At 45.6% G+C, this 18,354-nt stretch overlaps 1 protein-coding gene across 1 annotated transcript in view; it reads left to right on the top strand.

Moving 5' to 3' along the window:
• Positions 1-65: 65 nt before the first annotated feature.
• CBL (Cbl proto-oncogene) overlaps positions 66-18,354 on the top strand; it is a 42,929-nt gene continuing 24,640 nt past the window's right edge. The window contains exons 1-2 of the mRNA XM_069876282.1: positions 66-318; positions 7,890-8,137. Of these exons, the coding sequence (XP_069732383.1) occupies positions 172-318; positions 7,890-8,137 (395 nt within the window). The 5' untranslated portion in view covers positions 66-171. The remainder of the gene's footprint in view (positions 319-7,889; positions 8,138-18,354) is intronic.

The following is an 18,354-nucleotide window of genomic DNA, read 5'->3' as shown; positions in this document are numbered from 1 at the left end:
ACCGCGCGCGCGGGAGGCGGGAGTGGGGGGGAGCGAGGCCAATCAGCGCGCGGCGTGCGCGGGGCGGAAGGCGGAGCGGTCCTAGCGCCCGGCGCCCCCGCCGCCACCGCCCCGGTTCCCCCGCAGGGCCCGGTACCGGAGACGGGGCGAGGGGCCGGCGCGCGGGCCCCGATGTCGGCGCCGCTGAAGAAAGGCCCCGGGGGGCTGATCGGGTTGATGAAGGACGCCTTCCAGCCGCACCACCACCACCTCGGGCCGCACCAGCCCGGCGCTGTGGACAAGAAGATGGTGGAGAAGTGCTGGAAGCTCATGGATAAGGTTGGAGGGGGGAGGAATGCGGGAAGAGGGGGCGTGAGCGGGGGCTGCGGGGCAGGGGGGGGCTTGGGGGTAACCCGGGGGGCGGGGGGTGGCGTGTCTGGGGCTTGCGGGGGGGAAGCCTGGAGGGGAAGCGTTTGCAGAGAGGGAGGGGATTGGGGGGGGAAGAGGGGGGTCTGCAAGTGGGTAAGGCTGGAGCTGAGAGGTTTGTAGGGACGAGAGGGTAGGGGGGTGGGATGTTTGAGGGCGGCTGTGGGGCAGAGAGGGGTTTGCGGGGGAGGAGAGCTGTGTAGGAGGGGGGGAGCTATGGGGCTGAAGGGGTTTGGGGGGGAAAGCCTGGAGGGGAAGCGTTTGCAGAGAGGGAGGGGATGGGGAGGGGAAATTAGGGGGGGAGTGAGTGGGTTATGGGGCAGAGTGGGGTTTTTAAGGGGCGTGAGCTTGGAGGTGAGGGATTTGCTGGGGGGGAGAGCTGGGTAGGTTGAGGGGGCGCTGTGGGGCAGGAGAGGGTTGTGGGGGCAAAGCCTGGAGGTGGGAGGTTTGCGAGGGGAGAAGAGGATGGGGAGGTGAAATGTTTGTCCGAGGTGGAGGTTGGGGTGGGGTTATGGGGAGGGGGGATAAGCCTGGAGGTGTGGGGTTTGCAGGGAGGGATTGAGGGTGTAGGATGTGAGTGGGGGGTGAGGTAAAGCCAGAAGGGGCAGGGAAGGGTGAAGTGTTTGGGGGGAGGTGCGGGTGAGCAGTGCAGGAGCTGAACAGGTTGGTGAAAGAGGGGAATGTTTGGGTTGGAGGATGCAGACCTGGTCAAGAGGATCTGGCTCTGTGCTGTTGTGTCCCTGTAGATGCTGGGGTGGTCACTGGTTGGGGAAGAGGCTGGGTGTGTGTAAGGCCTGGTGGTAGCTGTACGTGTATCCTGGTGTGCCAGCAGCCCTAAAACTGGACAGGGGAGGAATCTGGGATGTGCTTGTCTGATGGTGAGTCTGATGTTTGGATACTGACTGGTGAGGCTGAGCATCTGCTTTGTGGCCGCTCAGGTTATCCTTTTCTGAATGAACAGGGATGTGTTACCGACCTCAGCACAAAGCCTTTTCCTTAAAACTGGCAAAGCCAGTAAAAGTCTGAATGAAACCCTCTGTGATAAATGTGTGTAGTTGCACAAAGATCAGGAGTGCGAAATCTAACGTTAAGCAACGAAACGTAGTGATGTGGGAATTCGGAAGGCCACTTCCTAGTCCCACTCACTGCACTGGGTTCACTGAAACTCTCCCCTCCTCCACCTTTTAAAAGGCCAGGAAATAGCTTTTGCCGGGGGCAGGACACCAGACCTTTTGGCCTGATGGTGTGATGGGCTACAGCAGTTGATTTACTAGCCTGGCAGTTGATTTCCTAGCCCAGCTAGGTGTGCTGGCACATCCATTGTTAGAAGAAATCCTGGTGAGTTGTTAATGAAATCTAGCGTTATTTATGGGATGATCTGGGGAGTGAACGCAGGCATCTAGTAGAGAGCATAAAATAAAAATCTTGTAATGTTCTTCCTGGCATTTTGATTCTTATTGTGATGTCTGTTGGGAAGCAAGGGAGCTGGTGAAGGGGCTGGAGCACAAGCCTTAGGAGAGGTGGCTGAGGGACCTTGGGTTGTTTATCCTGGAGAAAAGGAGGCTGAGGGGAGACTTCATCACTATCTACAATGACCTGAAAGGAGGTTCTGGTGAGGTGGGCGCTGGTCTCTTCTCCAGAGTAACAAGTAGTAAGATGAGAGGAAATGGCCTCAAGTTGTGCCAGGAGAGGTTCGGTTTGGTTATTAGGAAAGATTTCTTCACTTGAAAGGGTTCTCAGGCACTGGAACAGCTGCACAGGGAGGTGGTGGGGTCCCCATCCTTGGAGGGATTTAAAAGACTGGTAGATGAGATGCTCAGGAAGGGTTTAGCAGAGGACAGGTAGGGTTGGACTTGATGATTTCCAAGGTCTTTTCCAACCAAACGATTCCACTGTTCAGTGCTGAGAATCAAGGCCCGGCTTGCTGTGCTGGAGTCTAAAATGTGCAGTGCCTTTAGTGATCCTGGGTTCAGGGCCCTAAAAGTAGCACTGAGCGAGAGCATCACCAGAGTTGTCACCTCAACACTTGCTTCCCCTTTGGGAGCAGAGCAGCAGGGCTGCTGGGCAAACATCATCCAACTGCCCTGCAGGCTTGTGCATTCAACTTCTCTTTCTCCTTTCTCTGCATCGTTTATGCATGCGGTGTCTGAATCTCCTGCAGTAGTTGCTAAGGCAGGCAGGGTAGGTGACTTTTTTAAAGACACATTAAATGATGTCCATGCCAAGAAATCACTTTGTGTTGGCTGGGTCAACAAAAGACAGGTTTGTATTTGCACCCTGCTGTGCTTGTGATGAGCTTTGATCACCTTCTACAGAGAGAGGCTGGGATAAAGAAAAAAGTCTTTTGGGAGGTGCCAGTGGCTCTTTGAGGGCAAGATGGGTGTAATTGTGGGAAAGGTAGTTGGAGCAGGGAAAATCAGTTTAACTTGCAGATACAGCTTGTAAGAATGCGCATCTTTATCCTTGTGCCTGTGATGTAGGTGTGAATGTCACCCTGTGTTTGGCCACACAGCCTCATCTGCTCAAAGGAGAAGGTTGGCCTGAAAAAAGGTTCCATCACCTTGGCATTTTGAATTGCAGGAGGGTTGTGTTGGGGGGTGCTGTCACAACTTCACGTCCACAGTCTTTGGCTGTGGCCCCTCTCTGCCACGGTGTCACCAACAAAGCCAAGGCTGCTCTTGTGTCCGTTACAAGTTAAAGTAACCTCTTCTAAACATGCACTGCTCACAGTTCTGCTCATAGGCAGCATCCAAAAGCTCTTGGGAGTTGGCATTACTTTTAAAATCTGAGAGTTGTTCAGTTTGATAGTACAGGAGGAAAGTTTTGGCTGTGAAAAGCCTTTTGGATATCAGTCAGGTTTTAGCTGTACTTACACACACATCCAAATTTAAAGTCTTTTTAGTAGTGTAGCAAATTGCCAGCTTCACACAGTGCTCATGTAACCAGTGGCAAGAGGGGCTGAGCGAATGGAAGACGTTGGAAATGGGGCAGTTTTCTGGGCCAAGTAAATGAAATGACAGGTGCATATAAAAAAATACTGGTGTGCATGTTTAGTAGCTGATGTGTTTGCTTTTCAGACCCACGTGCTGTATCTGTGTGCTGTATCTGTGTTATTTGCGACCCGATTCGTTAGTCTGCATAATTAGCTGGCGCTGTCAAAGCATTCGTGCATCCCTGGTTTCGGATGTGACTGATGAATTTCCTATGCGAGTTGATTCTTGTCCAAATATTTTCCCCATAATGTTCTCCATAAGCTGCCTGGCGTTTTCCTGTCTTTCAGCCTCTCTCACTTCAGGTTCTTCTTTCTGTCAGTATTAACCATTCCTCCTGCAGCTGCCTGTGGCCATGTAGAGGATGGACAGAAAATGACCCTTTCCATCTCTGCGCAGCAGGATTTTCACCTTCAGCTGGACGATTTCCTTGCAGTGCCTTGAACCAGATGGGGAGAGCTGCTGCTCATATGTTTTGGTCTTGCTCACTCCTCTTATCAGTGTCTTTAGCAAATAAAGCAGTGTTTAGTGTAAGAAGGCTTTGGCTGGTGGAAACAATTAGTAGTTTCTGTACAAAAGCATGAGATTGTGGATTGGTTCTCACAGATGTGGTCTCAGCAGCAGATAATGGGTTCATTGCTGCAGATTGTGTTTGAGGAATAGGTGGTGGAGTCAGCAACTGCTTGGGATGAGGCGGAAGAATGGTAGAGTACGTGTAAGCTTTGAGATAAAGCTTTTGTAAATAGGGTACGGATGCCATTCAGCTTTTAAAACGGATGTAGAGCAATGCCACCATAGGTCACCTTTATTGTGAGCAGAAGAGAGGCCAAACACAAATTCAGCAGGAGATAAGAGATGTTTGAGTAGGATTGCTTTCCCTGTTGGCTTAGGATGAAATGAGATGGGATTTTAATAAAGTAAGTCTGGAAGGAAGGAACTATGACTTTTCCCAGTTGTGTAAAGGGCTCTGAGCTGGAAGGGAAGAACTTATCTGGCACTGTAGCTGCTGGGAGTTGTTGAGCCAGGAGCTGTGACCCTGTCCCCATCTGAGGCAAGGTGGTGGTGGCCGTGCAGGGGACTCTCTGCTGGAACAAGCGTGGGGTGCCCTGTCAATGGCTGCAGCGCGTGGGCTGGCACCGGCTTTTTCATGGGTAGGGTTGGGGATGAGCAGAATGGGGATAGTGGCGAACCAAGAGGGTGGTTATTTCAGCCTCTTGAATTTGGAAAATGAAAAGCAATGAAGTCAGTTTTAGGGTTCTTTGCAGGCCAGTCTCTCAGAATCTTTATGCTAAGCTTGAAATGCTTTATTGGTATTTTTAAAGCCCAAAATGTCTCTGTAAAAGGCTTCTTCCTGAGGGAATGAAGCGTAAGCCAGGCAAGCTTGGACATTTGGGTGGTGGTTTAAAAACATTGATTGCTGTGTGTGTTGCCATCACACCTAAAATACTTGCTGGTTTTTGCTTCCCTGCCTTCCCCATTGCTGGTCCCTGAGGAAGGCAGAGTTGCTCGCTGAGGGGCGGCTGTTCCCAGGGTTGGGAACATTCCTTTGGACGTTTTCATGATGCTGCAAGTGCACACGTAGAGAAACAAGCAAAACACAACTGGTTTTGTCACTACCGTGCTACAAAATGTCCGAGTTTGCTCAAGAGGCAGCCGTTCCTAGTTACGTAGCTTTGTTTGAATGCTTATCTTGGCTAATTTTGGTCTACTTGGTAAACAGAGATGCTCGTTTGATAATAAAATCTGAGCAGTTTTGGCCTGTCTGTTAACTATTTGAGGTGTCTTTGCAAGTTACTCCTTGGGGAATGTTTTCTGCAGGCTGTGAGAATGAGGGGTTTGCAGAACTCGCTGTTGAGGTTTGTGACGTTATTGAAACACAGTGGGTCTGCTTCTTCTCTTCTGGGTGCTTTCAAGGGGTAACAAGCAAACCGTTTTCTGTTGCAGATGAGAAGTACATACTCTGACTCATATGCTTGCTTAATGTGGCTTCCTCATAGGAGGCGACTTTGGTTTTTTTAAGGTTTTAAACCCACTTTTTGATAGTTTCTGTTGAAGAACAGGGGTTGCTATCTGTAGCACAATTTGCCTGTGTCTGGGGAGTGTATTTACAACCTGTTCATGATGCTTAGTGAAACTGGTTTTATTTAGGGGTCAAATGCGTTGGCTCAATTTGTTGATATGGTTCATTGTGCAATGTTCACTGGCTCTGAGGAAGCAGTAGTTGAGGCACCAGAATCAGTTGGATAAGTCAGTTCTATGCGCATCCATCTCCTTATCTGGACCTTCTAATCCTTGGCAGCCTCTTTAAAATCAAGGGAGTATTTTGGTGGTGTTTTTTCCACTTATTCTTGCAGAGGCTTTTTTAGGCGTGTCATTCTAATTGCAGTCAAGCTTTTTTTCTGTTTGAGTTTTGATATGCTGAGTGCCCTTCTCTTCACTGAAATTGAGTCTTTCTCGGTCAGCTCTTATTCCAGCTGTGCTGTAAGTCAGGTAGAATTGGAGATATCACTTAACTCAGTAAGGTTGATCTTTACATGTACCCTGAATGGCAAAGTTAAATGCTAAAGCACTATTTGAGATGAATTACCTTGTTTAGAAGCAGCACTTAAGTGTTTAAGGGAAGTAGGTGTTGGAGTGCGTTGTAGGGACCTCATCAATTCCTCTTGAAGGTTTCACAAGACCTTGTGAAAATGATGTACTGCAAAAGGACGCAAGGTTATTCCTTTACCTGTTCCTCTTCACTTCCCCTCAGTGTTGTATTCTGCAGCCCTACATTGTTTGGTACCTGGTGGTGTCATTAGTTTAGACCTCGTTCATGTGCTTGGTATCAAGCAGTCAAGTAACATTCATGGTTGTGAAGAAATTCAGGAAGCGGTGTCTACATTTTGGACCAGCCTTCCTCTGAAGTTTGACGTAGGTTGCAGAAGCTAGAAGCTGTTAGCAAGCAAGAGAGCTGTGAGCCTGTACCAGCTGCTGGCGCTTGGCTTGTGAACTTCATCTGATGCTGACCACAACTTGAGAGTTTCAGCACTTTTTATAACTGAAAGTGCACGGCTCATTATTAAAATTGCCACTTTGTCGTTTTCATAGAATCGTAGAATGGTTTGGGTTGGAAAGGACCTCAGAACTCATCCAGTTCCAACCCCTGCCATGGGCAGGGACACCTCCCACTGGATCAGGGGCTCCAAGCCCCATCCAGCCTGGCCTTGAACCCCTCCAGGGATGGGGCAGACACCACTGCTTTGGGCAGCCTGGGCAGGGCCTCACCTCCCTATCATTCTCTCAGTCTAGGTCATGGAAAATTCTGGCTATGGTGGATGAAGTGGCTTCCTTTATCCTCCCCTATCACATAAGGTTCTTATGAGCTTTTAACACATCAGCTCTATGTTCCTGTATGTTAAAGACCTGTGAGTTCTGAACAGGAATATTCCACTTGTTACTTGTGCCTTAACCATGTAATTTTAGGCACCTACGTTTGCATTATTTTATTGATGATGCAATGAATTCACTGTACATGGCAAAATTTGATTCAAGTTCTTCACTTGGAGAAGATGTGATCTCGCTGCTAAAAAAATAAATAGAGAACATGTGGCTTGGAAGGAAGGAAAATGAGATGTTTAGTTATGTGCCAAGCGGAAGACAGGTTGAGGTCATCTAATTACTGGTATCGCTGTGGGTGTGTTATTTTTAAAAACCAAAACCTCAGATATTATTGTGAAGAATCTAGTTTTGCTATGATTTTCGTTGAACAGAAGCAAAGTTGATGCGTAACTGGGGACACAAGTTTTGGCGAGTTAAATTTTACCCAGGCTTCTCTTGCCAGATATGTTATGCTACAGCTTATTTCTCATCTCTGCACAGTAAATCTCCTTTGCGTTCATTCTTTCTTGATGGGCAACTTTATTCTTAGAAGCTATTGTTCCTCTTAGTCCTTGTATGTGTTAAAGGAGGAAGAAAAGGAGATCTTCCTAGCATCGTTGCCTCCAAAAGACTTTCAGTCTGGGAGCACTCACTGATATCAGTGGGATGTGTAGCAGTGGGGCTTCCCCTGTGGTCATATTTGTCCCAAATACATGGCTGGTGTGAAAAGTCACTTTTGTAGCCTCAATCAGGGCAGCTGGACAGGTAAATGTTCTGCCTGTGGGCATGCTCAGAGTCTGAAGCAGGGCAGGAGGCACTGGGGACCCATGTGATAACTTAAATCCTTGCTGTTTACAAGCTCCATGTTGCATTTTCTTGTGTCATTTTTGAAAGTGGACTTGGGGTGAATGGCAGCCCCATGAAACACAATCACGCATGTGTTGCGAATTCCATCAGTCCATGTGCACTTCAGTCCATAAGCTCCATTCTTTCTATGGTGCTTGGTCTCCCACTCTGGACTTGAGCAACAAATGAGGTTTGTTGAGGTTGTTCGTAAATAACAATTTATTTACGTTTACTGATCACTACTTATGGTTTTAAGTTTTCAGACTGATGTTTTCTTCGTTAACACAGGTGGTTCGTTTGTGTCAGAACCCAAAACTGGCATTGAAGAACAGCCCCCCCTACATCCTAGACCTGCTCCCTGACACCTACCAGCACCTACGGACCATCCTGTCGCGCTATGAGGGGAAGATGGAGACTCTGGGAGAAAACGAGTATTTCCGCGTGTTCATGGAGAACTTGATGAAGAAAACCAAGCAGACGATCAGCCTCTTCAAGGAAGGGAAAGAGCGGATGTACGAGGAGAATTCTCAGCCAAGGTAATGGGGAGGAATGGTTTCAGTTATTTATGGTATAAATTTGCCTCAGTGAACAAGAGCTTCAGCAAATGCCTGCTGGCTGATGATGTCTGTACATGAAATCAGACTTCAAAGAGATATAAGTCTTAAGTGTCAAGTTGAAAGTAAACTATACTTGGTAATGTTGGAATCTAAGAGCAGAGTAAGTGTTCAGAGCCTGTGTAGCTGTGGTGTAGTTTGGGTTAATATAACAACAGTCTGCTGCAAAAAGGTTTTGCAGTTCCTGCGTTATCATGTGCCTTGTGAGAGAGGATGGTGAGATTCAGAATGATGTTTCTGGCAATTTTAGGAAGCAGTAGAATATTGCTGGAGTTGGACTCAATGATCCTTGTGGGTACCTTCCAGCTGAGGGTGTTCTATGATTTTATGCTACATAGCGAACTGGTTATCCTGAGTAATACTTGTAATTGGTCTTTAGCCTTTACAGAACTTCCGTTTTTTCTGGAAGCAGAAACTGTCCAGTGGCTCCAGAGATGGGGAGGGAATAAAAAATTGTATTAAAACCCCATCATTTCCATACATTGGAAACTTCCTATGCAGAGTGGGGCAGGTGCCACACTTAGGAACTCTTGTTCGGAAGGTGTAGTTGAGATCAAGGGACACCTTCAAGGTGAACAGTGCTTACTGAAAAGGGTAGGTGAGGATGAAAACTGCAGTTGTGCCTTAATATAGGGCTGTCTTGAACACAATAGCATGAATTTGATGAGCATTGGGGTGTACCTGAAGAGGTGCGGCTTTAAGGAAAGGAGAGCCAAGGTGATCTAAGAGTAGAATAAAGCTCTGGGAAAGGTTAATCTTAAGTATTTGTCTAACTGCTGGCAGCAGGTGTAACAGGCAAAGATATATACAAAGCATACATTTCTAACTCAAAACTCATTTTGTGATTTTGGAGTTGGTGCTGAATTGAAGGGAAAAAAAAAAGACAAAAGAGTGGAAAAAACATGAAAACCACCCAGCGGCTGAAGAGAATTGCTCTGGGGACAATCTGTGGTTAACGCCCTGGCAACTCCTTGCTTGAATTACTTGGGGGTGGGTGGAGAAGTGCTGGTACATGTTTCTGGTGTGATATTGAACTCCATGTAGCATGTACTGTAATGCTGAACGTGGACATAACGCTGTGACAGAGGCTACAGGAGGCTTTGTCAATGCTGTGTTTTATTTCACTGGCAACAGTGAATGAATTAAGAAATGGAAGTAAGTTTCTGGATTGTTGTTTAGCAGTGTTTCTTTGTAAGACGAAACCTTCAAGAACTAGGTTCAATGTGATGTGTGAAGACAGAAGTTGGTGTAATGTTACCCCCTGCCCACCCCCCTCCCCACCCTTGGAGAAGGGGCGTAGTTTAGGCACAGTTGGCTTTTCTCAGGGTTTGGGAGATGCTGCTGGCTGGAATTTTCATTAAGTATAGTAGAAGATAATGGCTATAACAAATATGGAGAGAAAAGAGTTCATTAGCCTAGCGCCATTTGGAAAATTGGATATTTTTTTAGCCATCACTCAGATCAAAATGACTGTGTGAAGCACTTTTTCTGTGAATACATTTTTTAATTGACTCAATATGAATCTCTGGATCTTCTGCTAGAACAGGACACTTTCTTGGGCCATCCTTTGAGATTTAAAAACATGGATTATTGTTCCTGACTGATTTTTACAATGCAGTGGGTTGCTCTGGTAATATAGGTGGCATTTGTCTTAAATGCTTTTTTTGTGTTGGTCCCATGTAAGTGTTGATGTTATTTTCTACAATACTTACTGCTGCCTCCAGAAGTAAGAAGGGTAAGATAGTGCGTGAAACCCTTCTGAGATATTTGCTCTGGTTAACAGGATCCATCCGTCATAAATATGGAACATCTGATCAGTAAATGTCTGTGTTGATCGTAAGTCTGATATCTCACCTCCAGTCCCTTGGTGTTTTTCAGTGAGAAGAGGTAATTCCGGAGAGTTAATCATCCCAGGCAGTTTGTGGTCAAACTAATTGACAACAGGGGCGGGGGAAGTCCAGATCGATCAATGTGAACAGCAGGAATGGGGCTCCAGTAGAGGCTTCCCTTCTCTCCGAGGTGACAGGCATCTTTGGGGAACTGCTAATTGCACCATAAACAGCTTGCCAGGGCAGCAACTGTGGTGAGAGCTGTAAACACAAGCATGAGAATTTAAGCTATTTTCTTGCCTTGTTAGGAGTAGAAGAAAATACTGGTGCTTTCTGTTGTAAGAATTAGTGGGTTCAAATATGCAAAGTGTGGGGGTAGCTTTCCGGAAGGTTGTCAGCAGCCTGTAAAGCAAAGGATATAACCGGAATCTGGTGTTCACTGGGTATGAACTCGGGGCAGTGTGTGTCTGTACGTATAGAGAAAACAGTCTGGTTTGCTTTTGATCTCATGCAAGTTTGCAGCCACTGTCGGTCTGCAGCATCTTTTAAAGTACACGCCTTTAAAAATATCCAATCCAGTGTGCTGAATAATCGTTCTGTCTTGACTTTTTTTCCTGACTTTTTTTCCCTGTTGTCCTTGAAGCTTCTTTCTTCCTGCCTTCCAGATTTAGCATTCATTCTGTTTCCTGTTGTGCGTGCCTTTCTTTTCCTCCCCCAACTGCCTCTTGACGTAGAACAAATGCACTGTTCTCACATTTGCGTGGCCAGCGTGGGAGCTATGCAGGTGTTTGTGAACAAAGAGACAAATAATTAGAAATTACTGAAGTCTCCCTTAGCTTGTAGGATCAGAATTGTCTTGATCACTTGAGCATCACCCTGCTGTTTTGATATTTCTAAATTACTCTTTATGTATTTCCTCTCAAACCTTGTAGAGCTGCTCTGACGTGTTCCTCCAAGGCAGGATTGGAGCACAGCTGCAGAGAGCATCTTTTCTTGTAGCTTCTTGTGCTGCTTTGAGAGTTGGTAATAGCTGGGAGATGTGTGTCAGCTAGCATAGAGCAGTCCAGAATTATGATCTGGATGCTGTTCGGGGTTTGTTGTAAGGCAGGCAGTTTAACATCCAGTAGTATAAAATAAGATTGTAGTTGCATTCTGAACGTTGGAAGGTGTGTTTGTAATGAGGATGCATGCCTTGGTGGATTATCTGCCTCTCAAATGGCAGTAGAGGAGCAGAGGGTTGCTGTAAGGCAGGCAGTTTAACATCCAGTAGTACAAAATAAGATTGCATTTGCCTACTGAATGTTGGAAGGTGTGTTTATGAAGAGAACACGTGCCTCGATGGATTCTCTGCCTCTCAAACTGCAGTAGAGGAGCATGGGTGCTGAGCACAGGGTTTGAGAAGGATGGTGTTAACGCTCTTCGTGCTTACGGATGTGGGTGAGTGTTTGTTCCTTCAGCTTTAAACGCATCGCAGCCGGAGAGCTGTTAGAAGTGCCTGCAGCTCTCCTGTGTCACAGCATAACCGTCATCGCACTAAAAGCATCCCCTGCTGCGGCGAACACCGCAACGACTGTGATGTCCAATGCTGTGAAAGCTCCATGGCTTCCTTTTTTTCTGTAGGACTGTAACGGCCGTTCTGTCTCCCCAGCATTGTGGTTTTTGTGTGTAGTCACTCAGATGGATTTGTTTGCCTCTTGCATAAACTCATATGGCGATTTTTGTGAAGAAAACTCACTTGGTTTTTTTAGGAGAGCTTTAAGGATGCTGTTTAAATCCTGCTTTAGCTCATTTCCATAGCTGTTTAAAAATTAATGCTGTTGAGGGTGCTTTGAAAGCCACTTATGCTTCTTGACTTAATAAGTATACAGAGTAACTTCTGGTTACTGTTTAAAGGCTGAGCTTTAGCAAGTGTATCTGGTTCAACTGGGGACTCTGAGTAGGTGTGGGTTTCTTAGTGGAGATCCTATATTGCTCCTCTGAGTTTTGATGGCTTAGAGGCTTATCTGGGTTGTCCTTGTTAATCGGTAGGGTGGTCCCTTGAAAGAAATTGTATATATGTATTAAAATAAAAGGATAACATACAGGCTTTGATATTGGAATCAAATAGTGTTTCAAGAGTTGATTGTGATGGATATTTTGCCATATGCTTGCAGGAAGCTAAAGGTAAGGCAGTCAGTAATTGCTTGGCTGTGCTGCAGGTATTCTTGAGGCTATGAATGTTTCTAAAGCTGTTGGCTCCTATTCTTTATAGGTCTGTGGTGCTTTGGTTCACAGTGCTTTCTAATTCAAAAGGCATTTTAAGACTCGTCACTTGAATTGTTATGAACACAACACTCAGAGGTGAAGTTTGTAGCCTGTGTAGTGAAACAGTGCAATAAAAGGTACTTAGCAGGAGGAAGGTACACCTTCTTTGCACCTAGTGGCTGCTGCGCTGCCCACAGCAGTAAATACTCTGACCTTGCAGATAGTGTGAGCTTCTTGAGTTTACTTTTTAACCAGTAGTAGCAAAAACTGGTTAAACATACCTATTTTATTTCTGCAATGTAATGGTCCCATTGATAGTGCCATTAATGCCACAGCTACTCTGAACATGCTGGACTTCCCAATGCTCTTGATTACAGTGTAATTTAGAGGCTGAGTGGTTCTGTTGGAATGTTTTTTTTTTCTCTCTGTTGCAGAAAGCTTTTACCCCTGCAGAGCTCTTCAGTGCACAGAGGAGCTGTTGCTTATCAGCTGTCCCCACTACATAAACTGCTCGTTGCAGCAGCTTTTTTGCAGTTGTGTAAATAGATTCTCCTTCACATGGCAGGACAGAAAAATAGATTGATGGTCAGGAGGCAGGGAGAAAAGTTGTTATTGGGAAAGGATGAACTGGAGAACAAGCCTTATGAGAGGCGGCTGAGGGACCAGAAGTTGTTCAGCCTGGAGAAAAGGAGGCTGAGGGGAGCACCTCATCGCTGTCTACAACGACCTGATAGGAGGTTGGATCGAGGTGGGTGTTGGTCTCTTCCCCCAGGTAGCAGGTGATAGGACAAGAGGCAACGGCCTCAAGCTGCACCAGGGCAGGTTCAGTTTAGACTTCAGGAAAAATTTCTTCACTGAAAGGGTTCTCAGGCTCTGGAATAGCCGCCCAGGGAGGTGGTGGAGCCCCCATCCCTTGAGGGTTTTAAAAGTTGGGCAGACAAGGTGCTCAAAGATGGTTTAGTAGTGGACAGGTACAGTTGGGCTCAATGATCTCAAACGTCTTTTTCAACCAAGTGATTCTATGATTAGGCTGAAGAGACATTTTCACCCGTGAACCAAATTCACTGCTTCTGTTAAAACAGTCCCTGATGAGTGAAAATTCAGAAACTGTAGTTTCTAAAGAAATTCAGACCACTGCAAATGTTTCTGTGTGAGAATGTCTTTGTGTCAGCTGGAGAGTGGGAGTGAGGTGAAAGGCTGAGGAGCAGGAATTTCTCAGGATGGGGACTGGATGTTTAGGAAACAGCCTGAGTTATTTTCCTAGTTAGTTTGTGTGCTTTGGAAAGCAAACTGTTAACAGAGCTGGTAACCAAAACTAACAGAACTGCAGAGCAGATTAGGAAGGGAGAATTATAAACTTTCTCCATACAATGTAGAGTTAGATAAAGGGTTTAGGAGACTAGTCCACATTTAACTGTCGTCTTTTGGACAATAGCCTTAAGGGATGCTGGCTCAGCAGGATTTTGTATTCTTCTCCTGCTCCAACGTGAAGAATTACAAATTTAGACAGGAAAAAGCTACCAATATTTAATGTCTACTGGAAATGACCATGCAGATCTCTAAAGGGAAAGGAAATGCATGAAGAATGACTTGGGGGTGGGGGGGGCAAATGGGATTTTAAAGAGGAAAAAGTTGAAAAACACTGTGCTGAGCCGTGAATGAGAAAAGCCTTCTGGGGGAGAGGGAGGTTAGTGCTCTGATCTCTTTCAGAGCGCTTGCACACACTCCTGGCCAGCGAAAGAGAGTGTAGAATTTGGAACTGAAACGGTGCATGGTGTGTGCGAGTTCTCCTTCTGTCACTTCCTTCTAATACAGGCTAGAGCTGGGTTGGTTTTTTTTTTTGTTTGGTTTTTTTTTTTATTTTAACAAAACCCACTAGTGTGAAGTCTACATCTGCATTTAAATTAGAACATCGTAAAGAAAAGAGCAGGCTCCAAAGCTGCCCACGAGAAAGGTTTCCTTGCCAGGCTCCAGCATATGAACACTAACTCACTGCTTATTGCCCAAGAAGAAAGTCATTATCATTTAAATGTTGTTGGAGAGAAGAATGTGAATTATTTCTTTTTGATTTGGCTTTAAATTGCTAGTTTAGGTGATAGCTGTGGAACTTAAGTAGCACTGAGCATAATTGGCGTGAGCTTGCAGTTATTTTAGCTTTCTTTCCATCAAAAATGGGATTACTGTCTTGAAAATCCCTTTATGGGTAAATGTAAGCTTTTGGATTATCGTGTAATGAGGAAATGAGATTTTTATTATTCTTTGCACTCAGTGCCCATAAAGTTATAGAACGTTATGGAAGACTAACAGTGGGTGCGAGATTGTGGATGGAAGTGCAAGCATGTTATTTCATTTGTAGTGATTATCATTTGAAATGGGGATAGATTTCTTGGTGCTGGCAAAAATGTTACTGCTACTTGGCAACCGTAATGTATTTCTCAAGTGCTTGGCTTGCGTGTTAAGGGCTGACATGCCATGGTTTGGGTTTCTGTTGAGCTGAAGAAGTCTGTAGTTGTGGCCCTTTCAGCCAGAATATGGATTGTGGTTTGGTGCATGAAAGCTTTTCTCAACTTTAAGATAATGTTGAAAAAAACTCTTCTTAATAAAGGCACTGAATAAAATCAGGGCAGCTGCTTCCCAACAGTTTGAAACAAAACCTTCTGTTGTGTCAGTCTGTGAAATGGGCTTTGCCCTGTTTCTGTCTCTGGAAGGGGGATCAGTGGCATGTGGGGCTCACAGCTGGCTCAGGTGGTGTCACTGTTGAAGGAATTGAAATTACCATGGAGGATAAGGTGGTTGTGGTAAGTTGGGAAAAGAAGCCTTGCAGCTGCAGAAACAGCCAGCTGGTTTTATTGCTCTGCGAAGAATGAAACAGCAAAGCCTGTAGTTCTTTAAATAGAAAAGTATGTTTGGAGCTGAACCTCATGTTAACAAGAGGTGATAAACATGTTATATGTGTGTGCTTCCCATTTCCCAAAGGGTGCTGAGATGAGTCTACAAAATCAATGTAACATTAGCTGATGCTGCAGAACTGGACAGTGCAATTAATTTGTTGATTCTAAACTATCTGCTTTGCTATATTGGTTGTCCTGTGGAAGTGCTATAAGAGAGCGGGGCTCAGTGTAGCTCAAAGGTGGCTGCTGTTACGCCAGTAGTAGTTAAATGGAATTTCATTCGCTTCCTGTGTTGCGAGTTTTGTTGAAAGTAGTTCCGCTGCTGCTATTTTCAAACCCAATCGCTGTGTGGGGGATGATGAAGCTGTCAGAGTTATAAAAGACGCCTTGGGATCACCTCAAACATTTTCACTTAGAGCTTTTATGCACAGTCTGGGGTTTTATTTGAGCATGCAGAGGCCTTTGCTGGTGTGGTGTAGGATCCAGTTCTGCTGAAATCGGGTCAAACTGCTCATTTCTGCATGGTCCTGAACAGCCTGGATTATGCGGTAACCTCACACTTCTGTGGTCTCAAAAAGGTGCAGTTTATTTGTTGGAGACTCATTAAAAAAGCTGATATTTTTTTTCCTAGCTCTTAAATGTTCAAAGTATAGAATTCTAAGATATGAAGTATTTCCCGGGAAGAAATAATGTTTAGCTGTTTGCAGGATCCAGGAACTGTGGGGTTTCTTTCCTTAAGTACTGGAGCCTGCACTTACCTGCAGTGGATGCTGACCCTGTCACTCAGGCATCAGCTAGTGGGGTGTAATTTTACAGTAACCCCAGAAGTAAGAAGGTTGGAAGCTTTTTCTTCCTTAGTCATTGTTTCTTGCAGTAGCACTTAATAAGTGGGTAGTATTATGCAATAAAGAGACGAGGAATTAGGAATTCCGTACCTGTTATTCTAGCTTCTCTTTCTTTCTGTCCTTCAGCTGCAAAATTAGATTAAAACTTTTTTTTAACCTCAGAACATTTAATGTGATCTCATGTCCTGGAGGAAGTTTTATGCATCAATAGGGTTGTGGAGGTGTGATTGACAGAAAAGCAAGCATTAATTGCTCAACAAGTAGAACAGTTGGGGTGTGCTTGCAGCTCTGTGTGTCATGAGCTCACATGGGGAGCCACTGGAAACTCAAGGCTGCGATTCCCCAGAAGCCGTCTGGAGCTGTGAGTTAATACAAGCTTTCTGCAGCAGCAGTGAATAACGGTGCAGCAGATAGAGTGGGGTTTCTCTCAGGTTAACTGAGTAATCGTCTCGCTTCCAAGCCATCAATTTGTAGTTCTTCCATCAAATAAGCACAGACTTTGTGCAGAAAGGAAGCGGTGGCTCTGCCTTGTCCTGGGCTACGGGTTTGTTCTGCAGTGCTGAAAGGGCAGAAGCTGTTAGAAACTGTGCCAGCTGCTCTAGGAGCCGCTGACTTCCAGTCAATGAGTTTAGGGCTGTCAGACACTCCCACATCCTTTGTAATGCTTTTTCCAGTAGAATAAACAGATATACTGTTTAAAAAATGCTCTCTGGTCACTCCTACAGTGGACTGAGATTGCACTTCTCAGTGTGAGCTGCGTGTTTGAGTCATGCCCTTTAAACAGCCAAGTTGCCATGTAGAGAGAGTGTTTCAGGTAGGGTGGTTTTACAGTAACGTAGGTCCTATGGCTTGAATTCTTTTCACCCTCTTGAATCTTCATTGCCAGGTTGGATGGGGCTTTGTGCGCCCTGATCCATGGCAGAGGTTGGAACTGGGTGGGCTTTGAGGTCCTTTCCAACCCAAACCATTCCGTGTGTAATTTTAGCCAGTTTGGGGCTGATTTTATGAAATAAAGCATTTTCTCCAAAGTGTGCTGTAGTGAAATCTGTCGAGGCATGTTCCACTTGGTTTTGGTTTGGGGCTGAGGTGGAGGTGTGACTCTGTTTGCCTGAGCCTCCTGTGAGGGATCTGTGTTAAGTGCAGCCCATTCTTGGAGAGGCTGAACGTTGTTTGTTCATACTCAGTGTCCACAAGTGTAACTGAAGTTGCAAATATAAGAATCCCATTGAAAACTCAGTCATATATAAGAAACACGCATGATAACTTAGGAAACGGGAACAGTTTGTAGCTGATTGTCTTGTGTTACAGCCCTTAATTCCCTGCGGAGCAGTGCTTGTAGTGGGGTTTCAACAGAATGAGCTGTACAGGGGTGGCAGTTGAGTACAATATTGTAACTAAATTATCCAGTGGGGCCATTACCCTGGTCTGTATGAGGAGCACAATTATCCTGTGTCAAGGGGCTAGGAGAGATACTGGGGAAAAGTGAATATTTCAGCTGGAAGCGGCAGAAACGGTCATGCTGTATTAAAATTGCCTTGAGGTAAGAAAGGCATTTTAAACCTGAAGTGCAATATGTGCTGTAAGACTTCAACTTGCATTAATTTAACTAATTGTGTCAATATAACGGGAAGATGCAATGCTGTGATTAAACCTCTCCTTTGCTGTTAATGGTTTTGCAAGGCTCAGCATCTACGGTGGAAAACCGCTTTTTCTCCAGCAAACAGGAAGCTGGAGAAGAAAAAATCTGCCCTAGGTCTGGGGGAGGCAACGGCAGCAGAAAACCCAAGGGGCTGCGGTGCACATGGAAGTGCCTGCTCGACCTCTCGCCTTCCGCTAAGATGCATGGAGCAAACACAGTCACGAAGAGGAAGGAAGAAGCACGACCACAGTGGAGGGGGCACAGAGGAGGGAGAACGAGGGAAGATGCATGTTCAGCCCACAGAGGCGCCGGCAGACCCAGCCTTGGGGAGCACTGGGAGTGTGAAGAAACACTCTTGCTTCATGCTAGTTTTTCTTCCCCAAAACGGTTGCTCCAGACCTGCATCTTTAGAACGCTCTCAGTGTCAAGGTAGCCCAGCTTTACAGGCACCTGTAATTGCAGCTGAACAGGCTCTGTTGGTGTTTCTCAGCTGTTAAAGAAGCCATTCTCTGTTAATGTTGGGTGTGCAGAAGGAATAACACCTCCATGCTAGGACTGAAATGTTTCTGAGTGAAATACTTGGTGGCTGTGTAGAGTGGAAAAGTATTTGGCTTTCTAAGCTTTCACTTTTCACATGTACGGTTGATTCACTGTCTGGCAAGAATCCTAGAATGGTTTGGGTTAGAAGCGA

The sequence above is a fragment of the Phaenicophaeus curvirostris genome, chromosome 25 (genome assembly GCF_032191515.1).
Source record: "Phaenicophaeus curvirostris isolate KB17595 chromosome 25, BPBGC_Pcur_1.0, whole genome shotgun sequence".
In the NCBI taxonomy this organism is placed as follows: domain Eukaryota; kingdom Metazoa; phylum Chordata; class Aves; order Cuculiformes; family Cuculidae; genus Phaenicophaeus; species Phaenicophaeus curvirostris.
The sequence above is the reverse complement of the archived record's forward strand: the minus strand, read 5'-3'. Positions and strand labels throughout refer to the sequence as shown.